Below are 12,437 nucleotides of genomic sequence, written 5' to 3'. Positions count from 1 at the left end.
AATGAATTCAATTAAATTATTTCCCTGCTGGAAAAAAAAGAATATGTTGATAAGGTATGTTTTGATGCTGGTATGCTGGTCTTGCTGGTCTAAATGCTGGTTTTGCTGGTCTCAGTACTGGTTTTGCTGGTCTCAATGCTGGTCTTGCATAAATGCTGGTCTGGTGTCAATGCTGTTCTTGCTGGTCTTGCTGGTCTCAATGCTGGTCTTACTGGTTTCAGTGCAAGTCTCAATGCTGGTTTTGCTGGTCTCAATGCTGGTTTTGCTGGTCTCAATTCTGGTCTTGCTGGTCTCAATGCTGGTCTTACTGGTTTCAGTGCAGGTCTTAATGCTGGTTTTGCTGCTCCTGACCAGCATTGAGACCAGCAAGACCAACATTGATACTAGCAAGACCAGCACTGAGACCAGCAGGACAAGCATTGAGACCAGCAAGACCAACATTGAGACCAGCAAAACCAGCATTGAGACCAGCAGGACCAGCATTAAGACCAGCAGGACCAGCATTGAGACCAGCATAACCTGCATTTAAACCAGCAAAACCAGCATTGAGACCAGCAAAACCAACATTGAGACCAGCAAAACCAGCATTGAGACCAGCAGGACCAGCATTGAGACCAGCAAGGCCAACATTGAGACCAGCAAAACCTGCATTGAGACCAGCAGGACCAGCATTAAGACCAGCAAAACCAGCATAGAGACCAGCATAACCTGCATTTAAACCAGCAAAACCAGCATTGAGGCCAGCAAAACCAGCATTGAGACCAGCAGGACCAGCATTGAGACCAGCAAGGCCAACATTGAGACCAGCAAAACCTGCATTGAAAGCAGCAAAACCAGCATTGAAACCAGCAAAACCAGCATTGAGACCAGCAAGATCAACATTGAGACCAGCAAGACCAGCACTGAGACCAGCAGGACCAGCATTGAGACCAGCAAGGCCAACATTGAGACCAGCAAAACCAGAATTGAGACCAGCAGGACCAGCATTGAGACCAGCAAAACCAGCATTGAGACCAGCAAAACCAGCATTGAGACCAGCAGGACCAGCATTAAGACCAGCAAAACCAGCATTGAGACCAGCAAAACCAGCATTGAGACCAGCAGGACCAGCATTGAGACCAGCAAAACCAGCATTGAGACCAGCAAAACCAGCATTGAGACCAGCAAAACCAGCATTGAGACCAGCAAAACCTGCATTGAAAGCAGCAGGACCAGCATTGAGACCAGCAAAACCAGCATTGAGACCAGCAAAACCAGCATTAAGACCAGCAAAACCAGCATTGAGACCAGCAAAACCAGCATTGAAACCAACAAAACCAGCATTGAAAGCAGCAAAACCAGCATTGAAAGCAGCAAAACCAGCATTGAGACCAGCAAAACCAGCATTGAGACCAGCAGGACCAGCATTGAGACCAGCAAGGCCAACATTGAGACCAGCAAAACCAGAATTGAGACCAGCAAAACCAGCATTGAGACCAGCAAAACCAGCATTGAGACCAGCAGGACCAGCATTGAGACCAGCAAAACCAGCATTGAGACCAGCAAAACCAGCATTGAGACCAGCAAAACCTGCATTGAAAGCAGCAAAACCAGCAAAACCAGCATTGAGACCAGCAAAACCAGCATTGAGACCAGCAGGACCAGCATTGAGACCAGCAAGGCCAACATTGAGACCAGCAAAACCAGAATTGAGACCAGCAGGACCAGCATTGAGACCAGCTAAACCAGCATTGAGACCAGCAAAACCTGCATTGAAAGCAGCAAAACCAATGAAACCAGCAAAACCAGCATTGAGACCAGCAAAACCAGCATTGAGACCAGCAAAACCAGCATTGAGACCAGCAAAACCAGCATTGAAACCAACAAAACCAGCATTGAAAGCAGCAAAACCAGCATTGAAAGCAGCTAAACCAGCATTGAGACCAGCAAAACCAGCATTGAGACCAGCAAAACCAGCATTGAAACCAGCAAAACCAGCATTGAAACCAGCAAAACCAGCATTGGGACCAGCAAAACCAGCATTGAGACCAGCAAAACCAGCATTGGGACCAGCAAGAACAGCATACCAGCATCAGAACATACCTTACCAGCATATGCTGTTTTTTCAGCAGGGTTTCTATAGAGCTTTGACAATGTAGATTGTGTCAAAGTGGCTTAACATAAATAAAGATAGCAAAAGCAAAACATTATTTGAAATTGTGGAATAATCCAACGTATCCAGTTCTAGTTGAAAAACTGTTTACAACCACCCCTAACACCCCTAAAACATCTAGCTTGCACAGGTGACCATGTAGAACAGTAACACCTTAGCAACAATATCCTAGAAAACAGCTAACAAATTAGCATTAGCAATAATCACAACAACCAACAAAAATATCTTAGCCTCTTAGCAACACCTCAGTGATCAACTAAACTACAAACCACTCAGCAACAACCTATCCCCAACAACTTACTGTATCCCCTAACCTGACTACAACAACCACACAACCCCCATTAACAACTTTATGGCAACCCTCAGCAACACCCAAGTAATTGACTGCATCTCCAGAGCACTCAGCAACACCTTAGAAACACTTCAAATGCACTGGATAAAGCAATGAACAAACTAAAAGTTGCTTAGAATTAGCAATAATCATAGCAAGCAACAAGAATACCTTAGAAACCTATTACCTTTGAGATCAATTAAACTACAGATTACCAAGCAACAACCTTTCCCCACCTTGATTACAACAACCACACATCACCACCATATTACCCAGCAACATCCTACAAATCATCCATAACACCTTCACTGCAACTACTCCATAAAGCATCAAGCTATGCCCAATTGATCATGTAGAACAACATGTAACACCTTAGCAATTATATCCTAGAAAACAAAATAGCAAATTAGCATTAGCAATAATCCCAGCAACCAACAAAAATACTTCATATACACGCCTGTCAGCTAAGAACAGGAAACTGAGGCTACAATTCACACAGACTCACCAAAACTGGACAATAGAAGATTGGAGAAACGTTGCTGCTCTGATGAGTCTCCATTTCTGCTGACACATTTAGATGCTCGGCTCACAATTTGGCCTCAACAACATAAAAGCATGGATCCATCCTGCCTTGTATCAGCGGTTCAGGCTGCTGGTGGTGGTGGTGTAATGGTGTGGGGGAGATTTTCTTGGCACACTTTGGGCTCATTAGTACCAACTGAGCATCGACTCAACGCCACAGCCTACCTGAGTATTGCTGCTGACCATGTCCATCCCTTTATGAGCACAGTGTCTCCATCTTCTGATGGCTACTTCCAGCAGCATAACGCACCATGTCATAAAGCTCAATCATCTCAGACTGGTGTCTTGAACATGACGATGAGTTCACTGTACTCAAATGGCCTCCACAGTCACCAGAGCTCAATCCAATAGAGCAGCTTTGGGATGTGGTGGAACGGGAGATTGGCATCATGGATGTGCAGCCGACAAATCTGCAGCAACTGTGTGATGCTATCATGACAATATAGAGCAAAATCTCTGAGGAATATTTCCAGAACCTTGTTGAATCTACGCCATGAAGGAATAAAGCAGTTCTGAAGGCAAAAGATGGTCCAACCCGGTACTACTAAGGTGTACCTAATAAAGTGGCCGGTGAGTATATATATATATATTCTAGAAAAAGGTAAACTACATCTGAAAGAATATAATTTTAAATTAGAAATGTGCTTCTGTTATCTGTTAGGTTAAAATAAACAACAATAATAATAATAATAATAATAATAACAACAATAATAGTATTAATAATAATACCAACAACAACAACAACAGGAACAACAACAACAACAACAACAATAATAATAATAATAATAATAATAATAATAATAATAATAACAATAATAATAATAACAACAACAATAATAGTATTAATAATAATAACACCACCACCACCAACAACAACAACAAAAACAACAAAAACAGGAACAACAACAACAACAACAATAATAATAATAATAATAATAATAATAATAATAACAACAACAATAATAGTATTAATAATAATAACACCACCAACACCAACAACAACAATAATAATTATAATAATAATAATAATAACAATAATAATAATAACAACAACAATAATAGTATTAATAATAACAACACCACCACCAGGGGCCTGTTTCAGAAAGGAGGTTAACTGAAAACTCAGAGTATTTTAACCCTGAAATGAGAGAAACTCTGGGTTTTCCGTTTCAAAATGGCAGGTTTGTTAAACTCGAGAAAGCAGGGTAAGTCAAGCCTGTTTCTGAAAGAAAGGTAACTTTAACTCGGAGTCAGTTACTGTGGTAACTTACTCTGTGAATCTAACCTGGTCAGAAGCAGGTTTTATTCTCTAAACTCAGAGTTTCTGTCTGTCTCCTCCCCTTTTTTAAAGATGAAGCGGTATTTCTCGTCTTAGCCTTACGTTTCCACCCACATATTTTAATGCTCATTTTGGATACGTGCATAAAAACGATTGATAGAAACGTCATGATGCACATAACTTTTTAAAATATGCATAAAAAACGCGCATAACTGAGTAGGATAAACTTTTATTCGATAGAAAATGTGCGCATAAACTAGGATGGAAACACTTTTACTGAACAAATTACAGTATGTACATTAAAAAAAGATCATGATCATATGATAATGAAAATGTGTGTAAATGGAGGCTGAGAACACTGTAACATGTCTTAAATATTGTTTTAGTCATTCTAAAATGCCTTAACTGTTTCAGTATTAGTGTATATTATTAATTACCTCCGAATGTCTGGTGCGTGTCAAGAGTCTCCGCGTCTTATGGCTTCAGACGCCCCCACGTGTTCATTGTGTTTCAGCATTTTCTTCTGACATCGAGGCGCAAGTACATTAATTAGGCTAAATGAAGAATTAATTGACGCAGCTTCTTCTACCACAGTAAATTCTGTTTTTACTGTTGATATTTGGTGCCAGTTTAATCAGGAAGTGACGATTTTTTTCTCTCGTTGGATGGAATTTTATTCGCATCTTTTATGCAATATTCCAGTTTTGCACATAAATTTATGTTATATATTTGGATGGAAACATAGCTATTGCCTACATTTTAGTCACACACATAAGAACTGTACTAGAATGGCTTATGCTTTTTAAATAAATAATTAAATTGAATTCACCTTCTATATGCACTGTAACTAGATTAATGGGATTATTATTCTTTCTAAAAATTATTTTTAGTACTGCTTACCTTCTAAATGTTATATTAACCTCTATCACTTGATCAATAAAAAAGGCAGACACACAAGTGCACTGTTAAATCATTTAAAACTAATAAATGTATAAAAGAAAGTTTAGAAAAAAATATATAAACATCACAAATTACATTACTTATTTTATTATACTTAAATATTTAAATACTTAAAAAGTTAAATTAGGCATTAACTTGAGCAGCTGTTTTCCCACGCTAACTGGTTGTTGGTTGCTTCTTTTCAAATATATACACTCATATTTGCTATAACTTTGCATGAGAACATCAAGTTCAGCTGGAGAAAGAAATGGTGATCTCTTTTATAAGATGTTGCCATAGTCACTCGTAATGTCTGCGCTCCATTGATAATGCCTTTTTAAAGTCACAGTGCGCGCACTTAACTCTGAGTTGGTCTACTCGAAGTTGATTGACCCAACTCAGATCAGCTGTTCTGAAACCGAAAACTCTGAGTTTTTAATCTCTCGGTAAATCAACTCAGAGTTCAAGTTTAAACTCTGAGTTGTTTGAACCTCCTTACTGAAACAGGCCCCACTACCAACAACAACAACAACAACAACAACAATAATAATAATAATAATAATAAAATTAAAAATAACAACAACAATAAGAATAAAAATAACAATAATCATAATAATAACAAAAATAATAATAAGTTTTAATAATAATAATAATAATAATAATAATAATAAATATACAAATAAATAAATAAATAAATAAATAAATAACAAAAATAATTAAATAAATAATACAATTTTAAATTAAAAGCTGAGAGTTTTTTATTATTATTATTTACATTTATATACCATGATGCAATACTGTTTAAATTGGTGAATTAACAAAACAAAAAAAAGTGGTGCCCTTTATTATTGCCAGAACATGATCGTTTTCTTTTTAAGAAGTTAAGGATGCAAAGAGGCAAACAATGTAAAGTGGCATGTCTGATGACAGATACTGCATACGGTCCTATTAAAAAAGTGTAAAGGGAAAGGTGTTTTCTCCTGCAGGTACAAACACGGTATATGCATAATAACATCGTCACACTCGCAGCAGTCATCCAGAAAATGCCACCATTAATTCTGGTGGCTGCTAAAAGACTTTAATAGAAAAAAACAAGGTATATAAAGCATACGATTCAATGTCACTCAGGCCAAACATATAGCTAGATCCAGTGCCTAAAATATTAGACTGTGATGAGATGACTATAAGGCAGCATGGTGGCTCAGTGGTTAGCACAGCAAAAAGTTTGCTGGTTCGAGTCTCGGCTGGGTCAGTTGTCATTTCTGTGTGGAGTTTGCATGTTCTCCCCGTGTTGGTTTCCTCTGGGTGCTCCGGTTTCCCCCACAGTCCTCTGTTCAGAATTTGGCCTCAACAACATGAAAGCATGGATCATCCTGCCTTGTATCAGCGGTTCAGGCTGGTGGTGTTGATGTAATGGTGTGGGGGAGATTTTCTTTGGGTCCATCAGTACCAATTGAGCATCAACGCCACAGCCTACCTGAGTATTGCTGCTGACCATGTCCATCCCTTTATGAGCACAGTGTCTCCATCTTCTGATGGCTACTTCCAGCAGGATAACACACCATGTCATAAAGCAAAGGCAAATGGGTACTAGTAAGGTGTACCTATTAAAGTGGCCAGTAAGTGTAGTTTGCACATTTTTTTCTTATCAAAGTTAATCCAACACTAATGTGCATATAATGTTGTATGCATATATTTTTTTAATTGTATGCGCATATTTGTGTGCAATATTCCAAAAATATGTCAATAAATAGGTGGAGGGAAGCAGCTATTACAATCTAGCAACATGCTGGCACTCACAATACCCAATAAACTATTTAGCAACATCCTGGAAAACACTCAGAACACCCCGGCAACTGCTTACAGACGAACACAATTGACATTTTTCTGCATAATTAATGTCTTATTATCCCTCACAGGAGTCAAAATCTCTAATAATGGAAAGTATCCTCTAATGCTGACATGAAAAGCTCTCGAAGTCTGTCATGCAAAACGGTTTAGACAGCAAGAGTGCACAGCTGAAGAAGCTAATGTCTGTGTTAATGGGGACAGATCCGACTGAAGCGATCCATCTGTGTGTGTGTGTGTGTGTGTGTGTGTGTGTGTGTGTGTGTGTGGTTCGGCCCCCTTCTGTTCCGTTCACACTGTGCTGCAAGTGGGCCAGAGATGAAAATAACTCAGGAGCGGCATGACGCCGGTTTAAAATAATATTCTCAGCGGCCTGTTTAAATCAAAGCCGTCACGATCTGCGGTGTTACAGTCTCGCCGTTTGCTGAGCGGTGCATTTGCTTTGTTTGTACTCACTGTAAAGATCTTATTGTGGTTCTCCAACGTTGTGCGTCTCTGGCAAGCATACGGAGACACAGCAGACTCTGGCGTGGCTGACAGATGCACACACGACCTCTGATCCGCAGCGGGATTCTGCTCAGAAACACAGAGAGACATTCAGAATATTAACCAGAAGATGCTCAGCGGAGATTAGATCAATGTAAACCTCTTACAATCCGAGAAAACTAGTTAAAAATGTTCAGGTATAACATGTAGAATCACTCTCTTTTTATTTACTGTATATAAAATAATCCTTATTCATTTGTAAAACAAACTTAGCAGTATTAATACATCAACTAACGTTTATATGACATACAGTTGAAGTCAGAGTTATTAGCCCCCTTTGATTTTTGTTCTCTTTTTTTTAATATTTCCCAAATTATGTTTAACAGAGCAAGGAAATTTTCACAGTATGTCTGATAATGTTTTTTCGTCTGGAGAAAGTCTTATTTGTTTTATTTCGGCTAGAATGAAAGCAGTTTAAAAAATTTTATAACTATTTTAAGGTCAAAATTTTTAGCTCCTTGAAGCAATATATTTTTCTGATAGTCTACAGAACAAACCATCATTATACAATAACTTGCCTTATTACCCTAATGCTGAGTTCAGACTGCATGATTTTCAAAGTCATCATGTCTCAGATGTTTTCACACTGCATGACTATCTGGGCTTGCGTTTCGTCGCTGCTTTGTTTACACTGCAAGATGGATCGGCGACAGGGACTTTCAGATTGCATGACTTTACTATAGGAAGAATCGCCGACAACTTCGTCCAAACTACGTCTCACAGCCAAAAACACGTCGTATATCTTTTGTTATTAACTACATAATGAGAGAGAAGCCTTTAATGGGGTAGAACATGAACATGTTTGCTCACCTGGGTTTAAAGGGAATTGGCCATTTCTCCTCAACGTTGATAATAAACTAAATTCTTTCTGTATGAAACGTCAAACAGACACGGTTGCTCCTGAGTCCTGTCAAACCTCCACTAGTTTTTCCTCCATTTCGTGGGTCCAAATAAACCGAAAAAGAGCGCTTTTAACTTCTCCCCCAGCCTCCCGCTGGCCTGCAGCAGGTATACACACACACACACACACACACACACACAAGTGAATGCTGCTCTCTCATTGGCTGTAGGCAATTGCTGATGTTATTTTCAGTCAAAACTCAATTCACACGGCATGATTTGAATCGCTTCAGCTCCAGATATTCAGCACGCCAAATATCTCGCAGGCATCTGCGACTCATCGGCGATTCTCTCAGATCGCGTCTTTGAAAGTTCATACTGTGTGATTGTCACTCACGTGCACGAGCAGCGATTTGCCTGTGATTTCAGGCATTTGTGGGCGATTTCTCAAAACCTGTCGGCGAGCCACAATCGGGGCTAAAATCACGCAGTCTAAACTAGGCATAACCTGCCTAGTTACCCTAATTAACCCAGTTAAGCCTTTAAATGTCACAAATAAAGGTGGCAAAGAGAAAATTATTAGAGATGATTTATTAAAACTATTGTTTAGAAATGTGTTGAAAAAAAAATCTCTCTGTTAAACAGAAATTGGGGGGAAAAATAAACAGGGGGGCGAATAATTCTGACTTCAACTGTAGGTCTATCAGCAGCTGCAGCATCGCTTGTATATTGTTTACCATTTTTTCTTTGCCTCCGTTTTTTATTTGGTTTATTCGATGCCTTCATTATATCTGGCAAAGAGAAATTTACCTTCATTTTAAAGTTTAGTAGGAGTTTAAAAAAAAAGCCAACAGTAAATGATGTATATAAATAATATATAACATTTACAGCTCTATTTGTTATTTAAGATTCGGTTTATGGAACATTAACATTTTATAACAGCAAATTCAGTAGATTAACCCAATAACATGCTGAAACTCAAAATGCAGAGACGTCCTGTAAATCAAGTTCAAATAACCTTACAGGAGATCAACGTGGAGATCAGCTAGCATTAGTTTTGTCTTCCTAATTATTATTTTAGACCCATAAAGTGATTTACTGCTAGATAGAGATAGGCTGTATTTTCCCCGTCATGACGTGTATCAGCAAAGTAATAATAAAGCCTGATAAAGGCATAACCTTACAGAATAAACAGTGATCCACCAGATCATGTATGTCAAAAAGTTTAGCTCACTGCTGAATCCATTTTATCATGGTAAAATAACACAGAAATCAAACATTGGCACTTGACACTCAAACATCTCCTGAAGCTCCGATGTCTGCTTTGAGAAGCTGTCAATCACAACTGTCAATCACGATGACACGCCCAGCATTAAATAACTGCTAAAAACACACTGTTTACAAAAATGAAGGTCTGCATCAGCTGATAACCAGTGCCTTAACTGACCAGAACCATCTTTCAGGACATTTTATTGAAAGTGTGATTAATGGTTTTATTTGGGCTCAAGTCTCATTCATTAAAGGGCCATGACACCCCCCACTTTCGGTTAAAGTCTACTTCAGAATTTTTTCAAAAGATGCATGATTAATGGGCGTGGAGCTCCGCGAGCATAGGGCAGGAGTGGGCGTGGCCAGCAGGGGAGAAAGGGGAGAGAACAACTGTTGATGACAGTTTGCTCACAAAATGAGACACAAACCGTGAGGAGACGCATGAGTTTATAGTTTACAAAGTTAAAATGCAAAGAAATAAACAGTAATTTAATTCCCTGCTACATTTGTTATTCATAATTTCATATACACATAACCACAATTTATATCATTATAAAGATAAGTGTGTTCATGTAAACACTATAAATGAGGATTCTCCCTCGATCCACGGGTCTAAATTATAGATCTGAATGCAGACTCAGTGCAGCAGGTCTCTTGCCCTGTCTATTTTAACCATTACCCCTGCTGGTAATATAGAGGATTTAGGAAAACACAACAGCACGGCGATGTCTGAATATGAACGAACTCCTGATAAAAGTCATCGTCCGCCATTCTCCAATTCTCGTACTGCTCTCCCGACAAAAATGCTTGCAGCACACACACAGCTTTGCTGTATGATCGGCCCTGACAGGATCGCGGGGAAAAAAACATGCAACAAACCCCGTGGATCATGGAAACAAACACATTCGAGCCTTTATGAACGGCTACTGCGTGCCGTGGGTCCGTGTTTTACAGCTTGCTTGAAACTGGCTGGTCTGTCTTCCTTGCCTTCGGAATGCACATGCTCTCATGAATAATTAAGCAGCCGGCTCTTCTTATAGGATAAGAAAACTCTGCTATGAATATTAATGAGAAACCGACGCGTCATCATTGCACTTTCAGTACTACGCTTCGTCGCCGATTTTGATCCGCCCCAAAAATAATTTTAAACCCGGAAGCTGAAATTAGCTGACAAAAGCTCAAAATTATCCAGTTTTCCCCTCAATTAAAGCTGAGAGGTGCTAACATTGTCTTTACTGATGCTCAACACACACACACATCTGTTAATATATAAAAAAAAAGTTCTCCAGGGTGTCCTGAACCTTTAACACGGAGGCGGCGGACTTTATGACTTGTACTGCAGCCAACCCCTAGGAGGCGATCTAACAACCGGAAGCATCACGCAAAAGCAGGTGTGCGGCACACTTGTGCGGAACCCAGAAAACCCTAGCAACTGCATGTCAACACCCTGGCAACCATGCATGGAACAGCAATTATCTCTTTATGATCATGCAGAACAACTTACAAACTACCCAGAAAACCCTAGCAACAGCATGCTAACACCCTGGCAACCACTCATAACACCTTAAATCATGTCTAACAACCATCCAGGGCATCCTATCAACTGCCCATCACAGCAAATTACCTAAAAAAGATGTGAGAGTGTCGTTTATCTCATCGCACGAGAGTCACAGGATTGGTAAGATAACAGCGACACATCAGAATCAATTACAGCTTCACGATTTACAATTACGGCCACAAAGGACGCAGCAGGTCCAGTTTATGTCTTCTAAATTGCTGTTTCATTTAGACGCTGAAATATTCAGCACCCCCTCCCCGGTGCACAGGGCTTTCAAAAGGATTACAGCTGTAATGTCAGCGCTCCTGGGAATAATTGCTATCCGCGACGGAAAGTCTGTACTCATGAAAATTACCTGCGCAATCATCTCGGCACATTGTGATAATGGCCGATTCAGAGATGCAGGGAAAGTGAATGCTAACACGCTGTTCTGACCGCCAGCTATTTTCGAGGCGTCACGTATCCGAATAAAAAAAAAGAGGCCTGATATCTTCTCTACCCCCTCCAGGAAAAGCATCAAGCGCTCAGAAGTGAGAAAAATCACTGCCATTTATTCGCAGTCGGGGCGTCACCTTCTTCACAGGCATAAAGAGGCTGGATATAATGCCTGTATTATGTCTATCTCAGGGCAAATCAGAAACTAATCTAGGCTCTTTTTTCCCTATTAAGTTGTGATAGTTAAAGGCACTTTCAAATTTAATTTGCCATCCTGACACCAGCGGGTCTCTGACTCCAGACGCCTTTTCACTGCCACTCAGGCAAAAACAACAATGATTTCCAACACATGAAGAAACTATTAGTATTATTAGGAATATTAGGTGTTATTACATTTATTTATATATATATATATATATATATATATATATATATATATATATATATATATATATATATATATATATATATATATACATACAAACACACAGATATAAACACACATACATATTTACAGGCCACTTTATTAGGTACACCTATCCAACTACTCGTAATCAGCCAATTACATGGCAGAGGTAAGAGGAGAATGGCCAGACTGGTTCCAGCTGATAGAAAGGCAACAGTAACTCAAATAAGCACTCGCTACAACCGAGCTCTG

The 12,437-nt window shown here is 39.4% G+C and overlaps 2 protein-coding genes across 6 annotated transcripts in view; one reads left to right on the top strand and one right to left on the bottom strand.

Annotated features, from left to right (window-relative positions):
- blnk (B cell linker) overlaps positions 1–12,437 on the top strand; it is a 221,780-nt gene that overhangs the window by 54,646 nt on the left and 154,697 nt on the right. The window lies entirely within an intron of this gene.
- dntt (deoxynucleotidyltransferase, terminal) overlaps positions 1–12,437 on the bottom strand; it is a 394,622-nt gene that overhangs the window by 229,241 nt on the left and 152,944 nt on the right. For all 5 annotated transcript variants that reach the window (XM_087277888.1, XM_087277887.1, XM_087277889.1 and 2 more), the window contains 1 exon segment: positions 7,588–7,704. In XM_087277888.1, coding sequence (XP_087134014.1) covers positions 7,588–7,704 — 117 coding nt within the window.

Source organism: Danio rerio, chromosome 13 (assembly GCF_052040795.2).
Source record: "Danio rerio strain M-AB ecotype USA chromosome 13, GRCz13ab, whole genome shotgun sequence".
Classification (NCBI taxonomy): Eukaryota; Metazoa; Chordata; class Actinopteri; order Cypriniformes; family Danionidae; genus Danio; species Danio rerio.
This window is presented reverse-complemented; position numbering and strand designations above follow the sequence as displayed.